Raw genomic sequence first — 20,396 nt, forward strand, 5'->3', positions numbered from 1 at the left:
CTTGTCCGGGCTCCCTGCCCAGCAGCCGCTCAGTTCCAGGCTGCTCAGAAGCCCGACGCCGTCTCCATAGAGACCACTACGGGACCAGGTTGAGGTGGCAAACTGGTCAAATTGTGTGCACATTTAGAAATTAACAGATTTGGCAGCATACACAATCGCTTCCAGTTCCCGTGATACTCACGAAGCAAGTTAAAAGGGGCCCATGATGCATCTGAAGGAGTACTGATCCATGTAGTTGTCGGCATTGTATTTGACCCATACTTCCTTCATGTTCTCCGCCAGGTCATACCTATGATAATCTAGACACAGCTGGGCCAATGGGGGAGGGTGATCATCATCCTCAAATCTTCCTCACTCCCCGTTTCTCAGCCCTGAGCTCGATCATGGCACGGAAGAGACATCTAACTCAGCTGGTGTTTCGCTGATTCGAGAGATGTCATCAAGAACACAAGTGCCATTATTCTAGCAGGTATTGAAAATATATTACACTCTCCAACAGCATAACTTTCCAATAAATCTACAGTTTACACAAACACCTTTCAATAGCCTTACACATTACTTCATACAGACAAGTCCATAATATAACACGTATCAACTGTAGGCTACGTTGAATAAACTTTTGACTTTAGGGCTACCGTTGCCAACAAACAGCACATTCATAGACCAAACCTACAATTAAGTGATAATGCCCAAGAAGCCAGTGTTTGGAGGAGCTAGACAATAACACAGCTAACACACTTCAAACTGGGCCCAGAAAGACTACAAACTAACTACACTTAGTTTCGTTTGACTTTTATTTTTTTTCTTCAATCTACATGTCTTTGTACTGTACATATCCATTAAAAGTGCCAGTTGATTCATGATTTCAACTCTGAGAAACGTTGTCTGTCTCATCCTGACTCCGTTCATTACTATGGGACAGCTGGAGCTCGAATTTGAATATTGAAACAATGTTGCACATGTCAGAGACAGACTGCAAAGTTTATACAATATATCTGCTGTTGAAAACGAAATGTTAGTCTAAAGGAAATGTGGATAATGTGGAGATTAGTAGATTGCGCAGTCGGATAGAACAGAGTAAATAGGCATTTTAACGTCAGATTTAGCTGGTGGTAACTGGTGGAATAGACACCAGCTGGAATGCGGTTTTAACCAATCAGGATTAGACCCGTTGTAGGCAATAAACTGCTTATTTGTGGGTGCGAAATTCAAACCCACTATCCTTGCGTTGCAAGTGCCATGCTCTACCAACTGAGTTACAACTGAGCTACAGGGGACCAGCCTCTGCAGGTGGGTCTGGGGGCATTGTATATTTTAATAGAATCGATTGTTTTATTGTGGGGACTTATCAATAATGTGTTAAATGTAAAGAAACAAGAGACAAATTTAGACTTAAAATATTGCAAATACTCTAATAAAATATTTCTAAAATCTTTTCCCTTTTTAGTTTGTAGCTTTTGTTACAGAACTCAGCACTGTAGCACAGAACAGCAGTGACACAATAACATAGGGTAAAACCAAGTACATAAAATAAAGATTTAAATACAGTCAATGATCATAATCAACAAGGATACATTATACATTTATTAGACTCAATATATTAGAATGTCTCCTAAAGCTACATTGTGGGTTTTACGTTTAAGAAGAATTTAAGCTGGACACATACAAAGCTACAAATGCATTCAGAAACACACACACATTTCCCTTGACTTAGAAATGTAAAAAAAGACCCAGGTGCATGGGAAACAATGTAACAACTTAAAAGAAAACCATAACCTGCACAATGGTCTTGCAAGTATCACTTAACAGCAATACCATCTATTGGCTTGTACTGTATGTAAGTACATAAGATGACTGAACACGCATCGTAATAATCCCTCCAGTTGAACACATTTTCCAATCACCTCGTATCCTGTTACAAAAGCAGTCAGGTAGACTGGCAGAGGGTTCTGACTGGGACAGATGACAACAAGCCAACAACAAATCCCAAATCTATGGTCTCTCTACGAATGGGACCACTCGCTTCCCTGCCACGTACACCTCCACAATATTACGATCATCCCCTGAAGAAGGAATAGAAAGGGGGAAATAAAAAACACCTTACACTTAAAAACCTCATCAAGAGTTTTGGAAATCAAGGACCCAGTTTTTAGACCCGGATGGGGCAATACTTCCATGGCACGTCATAGCCCCAACTACCAAACTCTGAATACATGCAACCTATTGTGTGAGAGAGACAGTAACAGAGATGAAACACTTACCCAAATTCAAGAATTTCTCCAGGAGCACCTGAAATCACATGGAGTCAAGATGAATGTCATGTCCGGTGAGTGAATCAGTCACTTTCTGAGTTGTGGAGTAGAATCCTGTCATTTGGATTTAAGTCTGATACGAGTCACACATTTAATAAGACCTGGTTTGACTTGGTTTAGATACAATGACTCAATATGTCCACACCACTGGAAGCCAAAAGATTGCTCTATGTATTGGTCTCTACCTTAGGCCCCTCCCCGTGATTGATGAGGTCAATGGGTCCTCCTGCCGCATCCGTGTTCACCCGCAGAGCATCAAAGTCTTTCCCCACCTCAAAGTTTCCTGTATTCTCATCCAGGGACAGGGCTACAAACCAAACAATCAAGCCAGAGCTCAGAATATTAATCAATTATTAATAATTGATCAATAATGAAACAAATAAACCATTGGGTGCATTCAAATGTTTGACTGTAGCGCAAAGTGGATGTACCTGCACAGTCATATTTCAGAAATGTCTCCTATGTATTTTATTGCAGTTTAGATGATTGCAAACAATTGTTTGCTTGACGTCCCCCTGCAAGACAGTTTGTCGATGTAGCGATGCTCCAGCACAGGCGTTTTGTAAAGTAACTTTTGAGCGCATGCATCTGTATTAATTCATAAATCATGTATCCGATCATTCATGTATTGATTTAATGACGGTGATAACAGCCCTTCCACCTCACCCCCCTCCAGACAAGTCTCCCACCTTGGCTGCCTCCCAGTGTGGCCAGTCTGAAGACCTCCTCGAAGGTGAGCGTGTGGTACTGGGTGTCCTGGATGGTCAAGGCTTTAGAGGTGTCCAGTGTTCTCCGCACAGCATCCAACATAGAAGGAGAGTATCCTCCTGCCACATCTACAAGGCCGGACATAGATACACGCACGGGTGCATACACAGATAAAAGCATGTTTTCTTAAAACTATACTAACGGGAGATTACATGCACCTGTGTGCTAAAATAAACTATCAAATCAGTCAAACGTTAGTGTCAAGCCAGTTTGATAACAGAAATCGTCAACTTTCGTCTAGGTTCTCTAATGCCGAATGTAAAAAAACGAATTGTAAGAATATGAGCATAAGCCTATATTTCATAAAACGTTTAATCAAAATAATCTGTCACTTGAAAAATAAATCTTGAGGAGCACTTGGACACATCAGATCATATAAACGCAATCACGATTGCCTTGATTTAGTTGCACATTTCTAACATGGAAAGTTCAGGTACAGTTGAAGTCGGAAGTTTACATGCACCTTAGCCAAATACATTTATACTCAGTTTCACAATTCATAACATTTAATCAGAGTAAAAACTCCATCTTAGGTCAGTTAGGGTCACCTCTTTATTTTAAGAATGTGAAATGTCAGAATAATAGTATAGAGAATTATTTATTTCACATTTTATTTCTTTCATCACTTTCCCAGTTGGTCGGAAGTTTACATACACTCAATTAGTATTTGGTAGCATAGCCTTTAAATTGTTTAACTTGGGTCCAACGTATCAGGTAGCCTTCCACAAGCTTCCCACAATAAGTTGGGTGAATTTTGGCCCATTCCTCCTGACAGAGCTGGTGTAACTGAGTCAGGTTTGTAGGCCTCTTTGCTCGCACACGCTTTTTTGGTTCTGCCCACAAATTGTCTATAGGATTGAGGTCAGGGCTTTGTGATGGCTACTCCAATACCTTGACTTTGTTGTCCTTAAGCCATTTTGCTACAACTTTAGAAGTATGCTTGGGGTCATTGTCCATTTGGAAGACCCATTTGCAACCAGGCTTTAACTTCCTAACTGATGTCTTGAGATGTTGCTTCAATATAGCCACAATTTTCCTCCCTCATAAAGCCATCTATTTTGTGAAGTGCACCAGTCCCTCCTGCAGCAAAGCATCCCCACAACATGATGCTGCCACCCCCGTGCCACCCCCACAGTTGGGATGGTGTTCTTCGGCATATAAGCCTCCCCCTTTTTCCACCAAACACCATGTCTGTTTCATCAGACCAGAGGACATTTCTCCAAAAACTACGATCTTTGTCCCCATGTGCAGTTGCAAATCGTAGTCTGGCTTTTTTAAGGCAGTTCAGGAGCAGTGGCTTCTTCCTTGCTGAGGGGCCTTTCAGGTTATGTCTATATAGGACTTGTTTTACTGTGGGTATAGATACTTTTGTACCTGTTTCCTCCAGCATCTTCACAAGGTCCTTTGCTGTTGTTCTGGAATTAATTTGCACTTTTTGCACCAAAGTACTTTCATCTCTAGGAGACAGAACAGCATTCAGGCATTTGGAAATTGCTCCCAAGGATGAACCAGACTTGTAGAGGTCTCCAATTGTTTTCTGAGGCCTTGGCTGATTTTAGATTTTCCCATGATGTCAAGCAAATAAGCACTGAGTTTGAAGGTAGGCCTTGAAATACATCCACAGGTACAACTCTTAATTGATTCAAATGATGATAATTAGCTTATCAGAAGCTTCTAAAGCCATGACATCATTTTCTGGAATTTTACAAGCTGTTTAAAAGGCACAGTCAACTTTGTGTATGTAAACTTCTGACCCACTGGAATCATGACACAGTGAATTATAAGTGAAATATCTGTCTGTAAACAATTGTTGGAAAAATTACTTGTGTCATGTTCAAAGTAGATGTCCTAACTGACTTGCCAAAACCATAGTTAACAAGAAATGTGGAGCAGTTAAAAAACGAGTTTTAATGACTCCAACCTAAGTGTATGTAAACTTCCGACTTCAACTGTATATTTCAACATTGTAATAGTTTTTTTGGATACAGTACACAGATTTTTTTAAACTATATAGAACACTGTAGTCTCAGGTAAAAGGAAAATGATCTGTTTTGTCATGGACTCACCTGTGCCAAGCCCTAGCTTTACTTTGTGGTTCAGAACCCTGCGGACATCTAGCATACCACTGCACAACCTGGAGAGGAAAATTTAGGGAAATGAGAGAGAGAAAAAAAGAAACAGAATATGGACAGGTGAAAGACAATGGTTGAGGATTTATAAATCAATCAGATTCTTATTTTATATAATTTTACCCTATGCAGTTAAGAACTCAGCAGTGATACTCAATATCATATCAGCACTCAAGATAGCATCAGTTATCCTCAGTGAACAAGTTTCAGATAGATACCAAACATGGATAATATAGGATTATTCAATAGTCAGTCCTCTGGATACTGTAACTGAGATACATTTTGGCCCCTCAGGGCAAAGGGCTGACTAATCCTTTGCCCAGGAGTACAAGGAAGACCAGGGACAACTTCCCATGCAACTTCAGGTGTCAGAGAGCACCTAAATTAAGGCCGAGCCTAGACTTTAGGTGTGGAAGGAGAAACACTTACGAGATGTTGGAATTGGGACAGTGAGCGATGGACGCCCCGGTCTCCCTGAACAGCTTCAGCTCTCCATCGGTCAGGTGACAACCATGAGCCATCACCGTCTGGGAACCATCATCATCAATATCATCATTATCCTTACTACCGTTACCACATCATTAAAAGTGCATTGGAAAGCATTCAGACCCATTCACTTTTTTAAAATGTTGTTACGTTACAGCCTTATTCTAAAATGGATATATTCTTTTTCTCATCAATCTACACACAATACCCCATAATGACAAAGCGAAAAACAAGTGTATTTTTTCCGTTTTTACAGAAATACCTTATTTCCATAAGCATTCAGACCCTTTGCTATGAGACTCAATTTAGCTCAGGTGAATCCTATTTCCATTGATCATCCATGAGATGTTTCTACAACTTGATTGGAGTCCACCTGAATGGCACATGATTTGGAAAAGCACACACCTGTCTACATAAGGTCCCACAGTTGACAGTGCATGTCAGAGGGGAAAAAAACAAGCCATAGAGCTCCGAAACAGGATTGTGTCGAGGAACAGATCTAGGTAAGGGTACCAAAACATTTCTGCAGCATTTAAGGTCCCCAAGAACACAGTGGCCTCCATCAGTCATAAATGGAAGTTTGGAACCACCAAAACTCTGCCTAGAGCTGGCTGCCTTGCCAAACTGAGCAATCGGGGGAGAAGGACCTTGGTCAGGGAGGTGATCAAGAATCCGATGGTCACTCTGACAAGAGTTCCAGAGTTCCTTTGTGGCGATGGGAGAACCTTCCAGAAGGACAACCATCTCTCTGCAGCACTCCAACAATCAGGCCTTTATGGTAGAGTGGCCAGACGGAAGCCACTCCTCAGTAAAAGGCACCTAAAGGACTCTTAGACCATGAAAAACAAGATTCATTGGTTGGACGAAACCAAGATTGAACTTCTTCGCCTGAATGCCAAGGGCAATGTCTGGAGGAAACCAGGAAATGCTCATCACCTGGCCAATATCATCCCTGCGGTGAAGCAATGTGGCAGCATCATGCTGTTGGGATGTTTTTCAAATAAAATTGTTTTTGTCACATGCGCCAAATACAGATGTAGACCTCAGTGAAATGCTTACTTACAAGCTCTTAACCAACAATGCAGTTAAGAAAATACCACGAAAAAAGTAAGAATAACAAATAATTAAACGAGCAGCAGTAAATAACAAGTGTGGCTATATACAAGGGGTACTGGTACAGAGTCAATGTGCAGGGCCACCAGTGTCGAGGTAATTGAGTTAATATGTACATGTAGGTGGAGTTAAAGTGACAATGCATAGATAATTACAGAGTAGCAGCAGTGTAAAAGGGGGGGGGGGGGCAATGCAAATAGTCTGGGTAGATATTTGATTCGCTGTTCAGGAATCTTATGGCTTGGGGGTAGAAGCTGTTTAGAAGCCTCTTGGACCTAGACTTGGCGCTCCGGTACCGCTTGCCATGAGGTAGCAGACAGATCAGTCTATGGCTAGGGTGTCTAGAGTCTGACAATGGGCCTTCCTCTGACTCCGCCTGGTATAGAGGTCCTGGATGGAAGTAAGCTTGGCCCCGGTGCTGTACTGGACCGTACACACTAGCCTCTGTAGTGCCTTGCGGTCGGAGGCCCGAGCAGTTGCCATACCAGGCAGTGATGCAACCTGTAAGGTTGCTCTCGATGGTGCAGCTGTAAAACCTTTTGAGGAAATGAGGACCCATGCCAAATATTTTCAGTCTCCTGATGGGGAATAGGTTTTGCCGTGCCCTCTGTGGCAGGGACTGGGATACTAGTCAGGATTGAGGGAAAGATGAACAGAGCAAAGTACAGAGAGATCCTTGATGATGTCCTGCCCGCTCTGGAGTAGGTTATCAGACTGGGGCGAAGGTTCACCTTCCAACAGGACAACAACCCTAAGCACACAGCCAAGACAACGCAGGAGTGGCTTCGGGACAAGTCTCTGAATGTCCTTGAGTGGCCCAACCAGAGCCCGGACTCTGGAGAGACCTGAAAATAGCTGTGCAGCGACACTCCCCATCCAACCTGGCAGAGCTTGAGAGGATCTGCAGAGAAGAATGGGAGAAGCTCCCCAAATACAGGTGTGCCAAGCTTGTAGCATCGTACCCAAGAAGAGGCGAGGCTGTAATTGCTGCCAACGGTGATTCAACAAAGTACTGAGAAAAGGGTCTGAATACTTATGTACATTTGATCAGTTTAAAATGTTGAATACATTTGCAATAACTTCTAAAAAGCAGTTTGTGCTTTGTCATTATAAGGTATTGATTGTGTGCAGATTGATGAGATTATTTAAAAAAAAATGAAAGGCTGTAACATGGAAAAGGTGAAGGGGTCTGAATACTTTCCAAATGCACTATTCATCATTGTCATCATTTTCACCATCACCAATATCATAATGATCCTTAGAACTGTCGCCCCCATCATTAGCAATATTATGATTTTCATTATCAATAGAATGTCTTTGAGGTGAGGTGGTGTGTGCGCAATAGGCTAACCTTGTCTGTGAGAAGGTTGTGTCTGTGGTAGACATCTGTGTAGGAGTCGTAGTCTGGGAACAGCTCCTTCACCAGATTCACCTCCTCCTTCGTCTCACTGATGTGACTCTGAGGATCACAGAGAAGATCAATTAATTGTTTGAATGTTCAGGTGATTATCAATGTGTATGAAAGCAAGAGAAAGGTAGACAAATAAAGTATCTTCAAAGCAACACTCCATGGGATCCTCGACTCGGTTGCCGTGACAACATGTGAGCAAGGCTCACCTGGATGTGCAGGTCGTTGTTCTGGGCGATCTCTCCCAGGTGGCCCAGCAAAGTGGCGGAGCAGGACGGGGCGAAGCGCGGGGTCACCACTGGCCTCACAAGGGGGTACTGCCCCAAACAAGACAGAAATACACCCAGTGAGAAACACCATAAAAAGCTCATTTTACAGATTCGGATCACAAATGTGCTTGTGCTATTTTGGTTTTGTATTGAGGGAATGGGATACAATGCCTACATGGGTTTGCCACTGACTTGTACATGTTCTCTTAGATTATGTTCTAGCGAGGCAAAGGAGTCTTACCTTCTTCTTCAAGAGCTCACCAATGAACCTAGACCAACAAAACAATATATCAAAGTGTTTTTCCTTCGTCAAAAGAATGTTGTATTTCGAGACACCTTGGTGTTTACACACCAAGTAAACACTTGCCAGGAGTTGAGACTGCTGAGGTGTAGTAATTATGAGTTGAGACTGCTGAGGTGTACTAATTATAAGTCGCGCAAATGTTGCACCGTTGTAAAATAGAAAAATCTTCGACCATGGCAAAAAATGGTGCAACAGACACCAATTACTCCAAACGGTTGTTGTTTTTACAACAAAAAAATGTTTATATTGTACAAATTCAGGTAGGTCCCTCCCTCCCCGTTTCGTTCGGTTTGCTTCCTAGGGGGAAATCCGACCCGAGTTAAGCGTGCGTATATGGAACCTAATTCCGTTTTTATGAATTTAAGCATGAGAAAATTAACCATCTCTTTGTTTGAGGTGGAGATCAAATAAATTGTGTGGCGGAGGTGTGTCTACAGATACACCGTATTCTGACCGTAACTTAATTCCCTCATAAAGACCCTACCTTTACACACTATGAAACAATTAATAAGGTCTAGCTCGTCGCTTGACATGGCAGAACACTGACACACCGCCCCAGACCATGGCAGACCCTCCACCTCCAAATCAATCCCGCTCCAGAGTACAGGCCTCCTTGTAACGCTCATTCCTTCGATGATAAATGCAAATCCGACCATCACCACTGGTGAGACAAAACCGCGACTCGTCAGTGAAGAGCACTTTTTGCCAGTCCTGTCTGGTCCAGCAACGGTGGGTTTGTGCCCATAGGCGATGTTGTTACCGGTGACGTCTGTTGAAGACCTGCCTTACAACAGGCCTACAGGCCCCCAGTCTAGCCTCTCTCAGCCTATTGAGGACAGTCTGAGCACTGATGGAGGGATTGTTCGTTCCTGGTGTAACTCGGGCAGTTGTTGTTGCCATAATAAAATAAAAATCCTGTACCTGTCCCGCAGGTGTGATGTTCGGATATACCGATCCTGTTCAGGTGTTGTTATCCGTGGTCTGCCACCGCGAGAACAATCAGCTGTCCGTCCTGTCTCCCTGTAGCGCTGTCTTCAGCGTCTCACAGTATGGACATTACAATTTATTGCCCTGGCCACATCTGCAGTCCTCATGCCTCCTTGCAGCATGCCTAAGGCACGTTCACGCAGATGAGCAGGGACCCTGGGCATCTTTCTTTTTGTGTTTTTCAGGGGCAGTAGAAAGGCCTCTTTAGTGTCCTAAGTTTTCATAACTGTGACCTTAATTGCCTACCTTCTGTAAGCTATTAGTGTCTTAACGACCACAGGTGCATGTTCTTTAATTGTTTATGGTTCATTGAACAAGCATGGGAAACAGTGTTTAAACCCTTTACAATATAAAGATCTGTGAAGTTATTTTGATTTTTCCAAATTATCTTTGAAAGACAGGGTTTCTTTTTTTGCTGAGTTTATTACCTACCTGTTAGTTTCCCCTTCGGACTCGTCTAGCGTCTCTTTGTAATGTGGGAAAAAGTTGTTTGTGTCCATACACACCTTACCCACAAGGGCACGCTGTCCAAAATCGTCTGCAATGACAAGAAACATTGGCAAAGGTAACCAAAATCGGTATGACGAGTAGCACTTGTCATGACTGTACCAGACTGGACTCAGAAGTGACCTTTGTGATGTTGTTCATTAAGCATTGTGGAATAACTTACATAATAAACTAAAGCTAACATGCTGACCAGACCACGCGTGCGCATGTTGATTTTGTCCAACCCACACCTTGTGCTATCAGGAGACGTAGGTTAAAATATCAAAATGAACTCTGAACCAACAGGTTTGGGTAGGTTACTTTCTAAATGTAATCCGTTACAATTACTAGTTACCTGACAAACATTGAAATCAGTAAAGTAACATTGGAATTATACAAACTCAGTAACGTAATCTGATTACTTTGTTACTTCCCCTTAAGAGGCATTAGAAGAAGCCAAAAATGATTATTACCAATTGGACGACATCTATTGCAGGATAAATCAATGTTAGAGTTTACATAGCTTGCCATAGGCTTCTTCTAACCCATCTTTTTTTTACTAAAGAAAATAATAAGATTAGGCTATATCTTTACATTAAAAACCAAAGTCGGACAGATTTCCAGTAATAATTAATTTATTACCCCTTGATCTTCAAGAATAGGACTTGGAAATATAGATTAGCCAAATTGTTATTAGCCTACCCTATTGTTTATATGATCTTGTTTTCATGGAGGATTGATTGGTCTCTGTTTCGAGAAATATTGCTCATAGAATGACATGCTTTGAGCACTACTGAAAAGTGCTATTTGCATGTGAAAAATGTATGCCATAGGCTGCATTTGCTATAAGCCTATTGTTTAAATTGTTTCTTGGTGACACTTTGAATACTCTTTAATTTGAGTCTATCAAAAGGGACCGAGTTTGAGGATCTGTCCATTAGACCTATGGACATAGGTTTTTGAATCAGCACGAATTAGATATAGCAATAAAAGCCCCACAGTTTGGAGCACAATAGCACGGAGGAGTTGGGAGAACCTCTATCAAACTTTTATTCCTAAGGATGGGATCTGCATTATGCAGCTGTTGCAAGAGAGCATTTTTAACTGGCGGTCCACTGGTCGCAAAAACAATGCTTGATAGGCAGTCTGATTCACATCAATGCGCTATGTAGATATCAATAAGTGATATCTGTATATAGGCTACACCACTGCCGTTGTCCTTACCGCCAAGTGTTTTTTCAAGTTGGATAATCTTTGGATACTGACAGCAGTCGCGCCATTGGAACTCTTTTGGTGTGTCATCATAGTCGTCTCCGACTTGTGGTCAGACTTGCTCAGGCTGAACAAACTTCAACTTTTTTCAATGCTGATTTGGATTTTATTTAAATAAAAAACAAAGGTGTCAAAGGATGTTTGCAAACAAATCTGATTTTAAAAGTAATATATATATATATATATATATATATATATTTAAATATCTGTAATCTGATTACAATATTGTTTGCTGGTAACGTAATGGATTACAGTTACTCCAAGTCTGTGAACCAACTATATTCAATTTGTCCTGAGACAAACATTGGGTTGTTATTTTACCTGAAATGCACAAGGTCCTCTACCCCTGACAATTAATCCACAGATAGAAGGGTAATCTTTGGACGATTTTTAGGAGGAGCGATGCAACCACCAAAGGATAAACATACCAGGCATACAGTTAGTGGATGAGAAAGTGACAAATTCTACTTACTCTTCCACATACAAAACCCTATGATAATTTATTGTTCTGAGCTGGTGTTCGCAAAAGTACTTTTCTTTACAGCAGGTAACCATAATGACAGCATGCAGCAAATTAACAAAAAGTTCACACTAGATTCGCCTAACTGACAGCTCACACTGACATAAGTAATTGACAATGTTTCATTTCTTAACTACAAAACAAAGCAAGACAGCCGCCTCCAGATGACTTGTATCCTCCTGCAGCGAGTGTTAGAAACCCCACACTTCCATTTTTGATTCTGTCTATCCCCTGCTATTCTGTCTATCCCCTGCTACACTTCCATTATTGATTCTGTCTATCCCCTGAAAACATACGAAAGAGCAGTGGAGTTCAAGTTCCCTTTTAAACAAGAGACTGGGATTGATACTATTTGACATAACTTGCTCAGCGGAGGCGTGTGTGTATTCCAGGTACAGTTGTACACTTTGTGACTAAGGTTAATGTTTAGGTCCAGTTCAATAACCTCCTATACTCTAACGATATAACATGCCTGGGTCCTTGTGCAAGTGAGCACAAGTGAGCAGTAGAGAGTGTGTGTGTGTGCACATGTGTGTTTATGTGTTCTCACTTGCGATTTGGCCCAAAAGGAGAGAAGCATCGGTGTGTATGGTGGCAAAGTAGCAGGCCGTAGTCGTACCATTTCTCAGGGTTCTTTTCTGAAATAGACAGGTATTGCATTAGTATTCAGACCGTATTCACACCCCTTTCTCACTGCAATGTCACCTGCCCAAGCCTGTGTGTAACAATGTATCTGGATTTCAGGTGTTCTATGCCACTGTCCCACTCTGTGAGCTTTCCTTTTGGTAGCCAAGGAAGCAACCTTAAAAGGCATAGGGCCAATTCCAACCCGAGTTAAGCACGAGGAAATGGAAGGTAATTCCCTTTTATGCACTTCTCTCTATGCGTATTCTGACCCTAAACTTAAGCATTAGAATATCATGCTATTCACCTGCTATTCGTTTTGGGCGGAGATCGCATAAATTAAGTTGTGGCCACGACTTTACACATAAGGAAACCATGAAAAAGGTCTAGCGAAACTACCAGTTGGTTCCAAGTGTAAAAAGCATCAACTTAATTTTTTTTCAGATAGAAACACCATTCTCCATGCACTGTAATTCATAACTTGCTAACAGCTAGGTAAATTAGTAATCCGTTTGGATAATTGTAAATAAAAATGACACTTTTTTTTGTTGACATTTTTATCTTAAAGGCGCTGGAGACAAATGTGAAACCAGTCATATAGCAGCAAACTTTCCCACATTACATTTTATGTACTGTGCTATTATGCAAAATAAACATTTTACAGCCTTTTAACTTGCAGGGATGGGCACTCTCGAATGTCTTAATTATAGGCTACCCCGACTTTGTTTCCTACTTCTATCATGTTAAATATAAGCCACCATCAGTATCGACCGTCAGTAGGGCTAATAACCACACACATTCAACTGTGAATTTACTGTTAGTCCCCTTCAGTTGGTATAGGCTATATTTTCATTCCATTTCTTAATTTTCCTTCATTTGCATCTTCTAAACGCCATTACAGCTATGTGTTTTTTTTGTTGCTGAGGATCATTAGTAAAGGTTGATAATAAAAAATGAATGACAGGTAGGCTAATATAATCGTTATGGCGCAGAGGGTAAACTAACAGTTTGAACCCGACGGATGTTTGAACCCGACGATGGCGCAGTACTTTTCATTATACAATGGTTAGTGGAGGCAATATAAGAGGGTATAGCCTACTATAGTACACTATTCTCCCTATTTTAATTCTATGTACACTAATCTTCCAATATTGCCATGGGTTAAAAAAAATGGCAATTTTCAGAATGAATCAAACCACTTAGTGCATAAAGGCTCTCCAAACCAGTTTATGATTCTTAAAAATACTTTCCTAACCCTAAATAATCTACAAAACCAGAGCCTTTTTTTAAATCGGAGATGAATATGCATATATTTAGATGGTTTTCTTTCATTGATTCCTGATATTCTGAACCCGTTCTCTCCATATATTCTAGTGAGTCTGTCGACAAACTTCAAAATAAAAGGTATTTAAAAGGGATGGTTTAATTAAGAAAAATGTACTGAAAACCCAATTGAATGAAAACTCTGAGAAAATATGTTAGCCATCAAGTGGAAGGGTTTACATATATTCTACTCGTGCAAGGGAACTACATCTGAAAAGCCTGTTGCGCACCTTCATAAAGGTAAGTCTGAATACCAAATACTGAGAAGTGGTTAGGAAAGGCGGAATGTGTAAGAAAGGCGAAATTTCTACGTCGGAATCGAGCCCATAGTGCAGTGATAGTTTTTGCTTCAAAGCTGGTTTGTTAAATAAGCTAAAACTTCAAAAGTAAACTATCGCGTTATTAACCTTTAGCCATTTGTTATTGGTCTTCCTATGCCCCGACTTCCAACACACGTGTGTTCCTCTCCCTGCGCAGCAGTCAATTCCGAAAAGCGAGAGAAATGTTTACTGCTCCTGCATGTCCTTTGTCACTGCCATATTAACCTCTGCCATACAAGGCTTTAAAATTATAAAGTTAGTCTTACAAACATTTAGAATAGGAAATGGGGATAAGAATTGTCTAGGGTCTTCTATGCTAATCTGAAATCTACTAGTGGGTTGTGTTCATTTGGATGTGCAATGGCATACGTTGTAAAACATTTAGTGAGTTTCTTATTAGACAAGTTCAGGTAGTCCCTTCTCTGTTTGTTTTCTTGCATTCTGAATAGGGCACTGATGACTTCTATGGGCTGAGGTGTGTTCGTGTGGCCCAGACAGCTCACCACAATATGGGTGTAGACGTTGCGGGCGAACTCCAGGTCTTTGTAGCAGGCCTCCACTGGGAAGGTGTACATGTTGAGCCACTGTAGCAGGGGCATGTCAAGGGCTGTGCCTGCATAGCTGTACTGAGATGCGTGGATGTGGGTGTCCACCATCCCTGGCATGAAGAACTCACTACAGACATCGATGACAACAAAATGGGCTTTAGGGTAATAACTGGGATGTGTTCTGTCACAAACAGATGTAGTGAAGTATTTGGAATCAGTGTTACTCTCATAGGAAGGACTCTTCACTCACTGCTGTCCAAGCTGTGTAACAGCAAAGGCCTCAAAACCCCACTTCTGTGACAGACGGTCCACTTCCTTCCCACTCCCAATGAAAGCAATCTGTCAGCATAAGAACCAAACAGAGATTAGAGCAACAGAGCCAGCTAGACTCAACAAGGTGTTCAATTCATTTAAATATAATTTATCCATATACTGTTAAGTAAACTATTGTAACACAGAGGCAATTAAGAAATGCATTAGATTACACATCAAAACCCTTCATGGGGGGGTTACAAAGTCTGACTACATGTCACACAGGTCCTTTGGAGCCTATACATCTCCCGCTCATGGGTAACCCTAGTTATACTCGAGTTAAACATCGCACAATTATAATAGATAAAAAGAAGACAAACCAGTTTAATTGTAAGAAAATTTTATTTGTGTAGATCACACAATGCTAAATACAATTTTGGTTTGGGGGAATGTGTGTTTGACAAAGTTTGTCAGTCTTTTGAAAATATTTCCAGAGCCTATGCATGTTTGTAAAATGTACAGACTCGGACAACAAATACATAATGGATACAAGACTAGAAAAACATGTAAGTGTATTATGTAAATTAGGCTAATCAAGTTTAAAATTCAAGTTATTTTTGCCTACATACCTTTGCCTGCCCATTTCTAAATTAATTGAAAATGTATGCTGCACGTAAGAGATATTAAAATACAGTTTCACAATTTCCTTCTGTGACAGACCTTTCCCTCGGTGTCGACTCCCAGTAGCCCATCCTCCAGAATTTCCACGGCTGTGTGATAGGTGGCGTGCACAAATGTTCCCCTGTAGACGTGCGCAATTCCCGCAGCGGATTCGTTGGAGCTCATCTTTGTTAAATGGCAAAGAGCAGGTTCGGGCAGTTTGATAATAAAATTAATCGCGTCTAAGCTTTATACTCGCCGATGATAGTGGGCAGTCTTCTGCGCACCAAGGAGGGACTCCACCTGTAGGCACAGTGGGACTAGCCAATAAGCGTGCGCCCGCATGGACAGTCATAGCGTTTTTTTCTCTCCACATATTGAGGGACATGATTAAGTGCACCGGGCTATGGCCCGTGACAAACGGATAAAAGCGGTGAGGGAGGAGCCTCAAATCGAACAGTATAGGCTAATCTGCTCCACTCGGTAATATTGTCAACAAGGCAGCATGATGCAGCTTTCATAAACGTACATATATTTTCCATAAAATATAATAGCATTTTCAAACTAGTTTTCATTGGGAAGGCAGTTTAAGTGGTTATCCTAAGCAATCTATTTTGCGTGTGAACACAAAATCCTACACACAGAACTTTTGTTTTGAGCCGATTTCGCAGTCCAAAACGGGACACCTGGCTCACACCCGGGAGGCAAGGCGGTTCCAAAACGAATGCAATCAACGCTAACGCGAATCACCCGGGGCAGAATCCCCTCGTTCGTTTGTTGACAGATCGCCAAGATGTAGTCTGCTTACAATAAACAAATCCCTGTACAATGAGGCTATTAAGACATTACACTCCCAAATCAACATCTAACCTACAACTATTTAGCATACATCGCAAGAAGTTGTTCAAATTATGTTGATTGTAAAATAATGAAACTTATGTCATTCATTTTGTTATTATTAGCTTATTAGCAGGCTTATCAAAATAGGTTATTATGCATGAGCAATGATGCATTAATCATTTTCGTATCATAGTGTCGCTCTCCAGTCTCCGTAAGCAATTTTTTGGAATCTCCGTAAGCAATTTTTTGGAATTGCCTAGACGTGTTCTCCACGTGGTGCGTAGACATGGTAACAGGTGAGAGGAGAGTGAGGTATAGCCTATATACTATAGACTTACCTCGATCACTCCTAGGGACTCGATTTTTTTTAAACAAAATTGTAAAATGGGAGGGGAGGTAAAGAAATATCTTGAATAATATTCACCACCTTTGTTGCAGAAGCCTAAATTAGTTCATTAGTCAAGTTAGATTTTTAAAATAGGCTTATACCCCCATAATCAACCACAAAGACCAAGGAGCTTTTCCAATGACTTAGGAAGGGAACCGAATGATGTGTTAAAGACATCGAATACCCAGTTAAATGGTCAAACTAATAATTAAATGGCAACTACATAGTTTGAAAAACATCCCAATGGTAGCCACTTGGTTTCAAAAGGATATCACTTACGCCTTGTGAATTTAGTTCATATGACTAAACCCGTCATAACTATACATTTTAGGTTACTTAAACATGTTTGTAAAACAAATTATATTGCTTCAAAATATGGTTGAAACTATCAAGAGATTGGTATCCTACCAATGACTAATAGTACTTGATATGGCCCAATGGGTCATGTAAATTAGCCAATATCTTCAAATGAAATGACAAAAAAGACAGATATTAAGCAACTTATGTCATAATCCAGACCATTTCAAACAGTTGCTGGTTCAGCACTAAAAGCTCACTGCTTCAACACTGAATCTCCCTGGGCATTCCAATGTGAGAGTTTGGTCCAAAGTTTGTTTTGGATCTTCCAGAAATTAAATTCATAGAAAGGTTCATTGGGGAGGGGTGTTTGGCATACATTTAAAATCTGCATTCAAAACAATTATTGAGAAAACAACATAGAAGTAGTAGAGAGCACTCAACAAATGTGAGACACTTAGTCAGCCTGCTAGGGGGGGCCTTGCTGAAATAAATAATTTGCACAAACCTACAAATTACTATATGGGTTCACTAATACGGGACTATTAAAAGGCTCAGTGCACTACTTCCAGAGGCTGTGCTTGGAGTTTAAAATGTCTAATGAACAAAATCAAAAAAAGGGGCACTGTTAAGTTCCACAATAACAAAAAAAAATGTTACTCCAGTGAAAAAGGGATCTAACAAATGAGCCACTGACAACCAAAACAAAGCGGGTGTGGTTTTAAAACGGCTTGTGAAAGGCATCCATGGGGGTTCCTTACTCACTGGGTGCTGGCCAAGCAAACTCAAGTAGGGTCTTAAACCCTCGCCATGGACTCCCACTAGATCTGCATGATAGACTAAATAAAAAACAAAAACATTTAGGGAATAAAAACAAAACGTGGAGCGAGCCAAACAGGGGAAACAAAACAAAAAAGGCTTTAACTTAAATAGCTATGTAGCTCTTTAAACATCTCTTATGCCAACTGAAGCATGGGCTGTACAGCTCTTGAATATCACCTGTGCCAACCAAACTCTAAATCGAAAACCAAAGCCTGTAACGTTGCCTTTTAGAAAGATTGGTTATATTTTTTATCATTCATAAATGTAAATAAAATAGTATTCTTAAATTTAAACACTATTCATATTTCAAAGCACATGCACACTAAGGTTTCAATTGATAGCAAGACAGCCTTTCTAGCATTAACAGACTAGTCACTGTAGTGTTTTAAAGCAGACTGTGCTCAAGGAAGGACTGCATTTGCATATTAGACTATGCTTTCAAGGTAAGGAATTATTTGGGTCTGTCCCCTTAAGTTAGAGCATGTCACTGGACTTTTGATCATGCGTTTTCGATTACGTAAGTTTGAAAAAGCAGAACAAACCCATGTGAGCATTACTAAAGGCACTAAATAAAACCCACTCTGATCATCAATGAATTCTGGTAATAGCACGGTAACAAGTTAGTATGACTCAATGTCCCCATAGACTTATCCTGAAAGTGAGAGAACTGAGAGACGATGTCCCACCATGGCCAACAGAGGGAAGCAAAGAGCTTAAATAACAATATATAATAACCTCCCTTACCCTCAGAACTGCCTCAATTCGTCAGGACAAGGTGTTGAAAGCGTTCCATTGGGATGCTGGCCCATGTTGACTCCGATGCTTCCCAAAGTGGTGTAAAGTTAACTGGATGTCCTTGGGGTGGTGGATCATTCTTGATGCACACAGAAAACTGTTGAGCATGAAAAACACAGCAGTGTTGCAGTGCTTAACACAAACAGATGCGCCTGGCACCTACTGCCATACCCAGTCCAAAAGCACTTAAATCTTTTGTCTTGCTCATTCACCCCTTGATCGGCACACATACACAATCCGTCTCAAGGCTTAAAAAGGGCACAACAAAATATCTACAGCATTGAAGGTCCCCAAGAACACAGTGGCTTCCATCATTCTTAAATGGAAGAATTTTGGAACCACCAAAACTCTTCCTAGAACTGGATGCCTGGCCAAATTGAGCCATTGGGGGAGAAGGGCCTTGGTCAGGGAGGTGACCAAGAACCCGATGGTTACTCTGACAGAGCTTCAGAGTTAGTTTGTGGAGATGGGAGAACCTTCTCTGCAGCACTCCACCAATCAGGCCTTTATGGTAGTGTGGCCAGACGGAAGCCACTCCCCAGTAAAAAGTACATGCCAGCCCGCTTGGAGTTAGAGGACTCTCAGACCATGACAAACAAGATTCTTTGGTCTGATGAAGCCAAGATTGGCCTGAATGCCAAGCGCCACGTCATGTCCCTATGGTGAAGCATGGTGGTGGCAGCATCATGCTGTGGGAATTTTTTTCAGCAGCAGGGACTGGGAGACTAGTCAGGATCGAGGGAAAGATGAACAGAGAAAAGTACAGAGAGATCCTTGATGAAAACCTGCTCCAGAGTGCTCAGGACCTGACTGGGGCGAAGGTTCAGCTTCCAACAGGACAACAACCCTAAGCACACAGCCAAGACAATGTAGGAATGGCTTCAGGACAAGTCTCACTGTCCTTGAGTGGCCCTGCCAAAGCCCGGACTTCAACCCAATTAAACATCTCTGAAGGACCTGAAAATAGCTGTGCATCGACGCTCTCCATCCAACTTGGCAGAGCTTGAGATGATCTGCAGCGAAGAATGGGAGAAACTTCCCACATACAGGTCTGCCAAGCTTGTAACACCATACTCAAGAAGACTCGAGGCTGTAATCACTGCCAAAGGTGCATCGACAAAAGTATTGAGTAAAGGGTATGAATACTTCTGTAAACGTGAAATTTCCGTTTTAGTTTTTTATAAATTTGCAATCATTTCTAAAAACCTGTTTTAGCTTTGTCATTATGGGGTAGTGCGTGTAGATTTAAGGGGGAGGAAAACAATTGAATCCATTTTAGAATAAGGCCGTAACGTAACAAGTGGAAAGAGTCAAGGTCTGAATACTTACCGAACGCACTCGTTATCTTTTTTCAATGGGAAATGCTGCAGGGTCACCATAATGCTTGTCAATTGTACTTTAAAACACGACAGGATAACGCTTCCTTAAACCTATCAAAACATGACAATTGATATCACATAGGACGTATTACAA

At 41.2% G+C, this 20,396-nt stretch overlaps 1 protein-coding gene across 3 annotated transcripts; it reads right to left on the reverse strand.

Annotated features, from left to right (window-relative positions):
* Nucleotides 1-1,420: 1,420 nt before the first annotated feature.
* Nucleotides 1,421-20,391, reverse strand: LOC110525408 (guanine deaminase). 3 transcript variants are annotated; one of them, XM_036979548.1, is made up of 15 exons: nucleotides 20,253-20,391; nucleotides 18,873-19,020; nucleotides 15,120-15,208; nucleotides 14,825-14,996; nucleotides 12,605-12,692; nucleotides 10,209-10,314; nucleotides 8,727-8,754; nucleotides 8,426-8,533; nucleotides 8,160-8,267; nucleotides 5,639-5,736; nucleotides 5,147-5,214; nucleotides 3,002-3,148; nucleotides 2,498-2,619; nucleotides 2,262-2,289; nucleotides 1,421-2,063 (listed from the first exon to the last, which is right to left on the reverse strand). In XM_036979548.1, exons 4-15 carry the CDS (start codon nucleotides 14,984-14,986, stop codon nucleotides 1,993-1,995), a joined length of 1,134 nt encoding a protein of 377 aa, XP_036835443.1. In that variant the 5' UTR covers nucleotides 14,987-14,996; nucleotides 15,120-15,208; nucleotides 18,873-19,020; nucleotides 20,253-20,391; the 3' UTR covers nucleotides 1,421-1,992. The 3 variants fall into 3 exon arrangements, with proteins under 3 accessions (XP_036835443.1, XP_036835444.1, XP_036835442.1); XM_036979549.1 differs by lacking the exon at nucleotides 18,873-19,020 and having other exon boundaries at nucleotides 20,253-20,372; XM_036979547.1 differs by lacking the exons at nucleotides 18,873-19,020; nucleotides 20,253-20,391 and adding an exon at nucleotides 15,842-16,845.
* Between the last annotated feature and the right edge of the window lie 5 nt (nucleotides 20,392-20,396).

The sequence above is a fragment of the Oncorhynchus mykiss genome, chromosome 6 (assembly GCF_013265735.2).
Source record: "Oncorhynchus mykiss isolate Arlee chromosome 6, USDA_OmykA_1.1, whole genome shotgun sequence".
In the NCBI taxonomy this organism is placed as follows: Eukaryota; Metazoa; Chordata; class Actinopteri; order Salmoniformes; family Salmonidae; genus Oncorhynchus; species Oncorhynchus mykiss.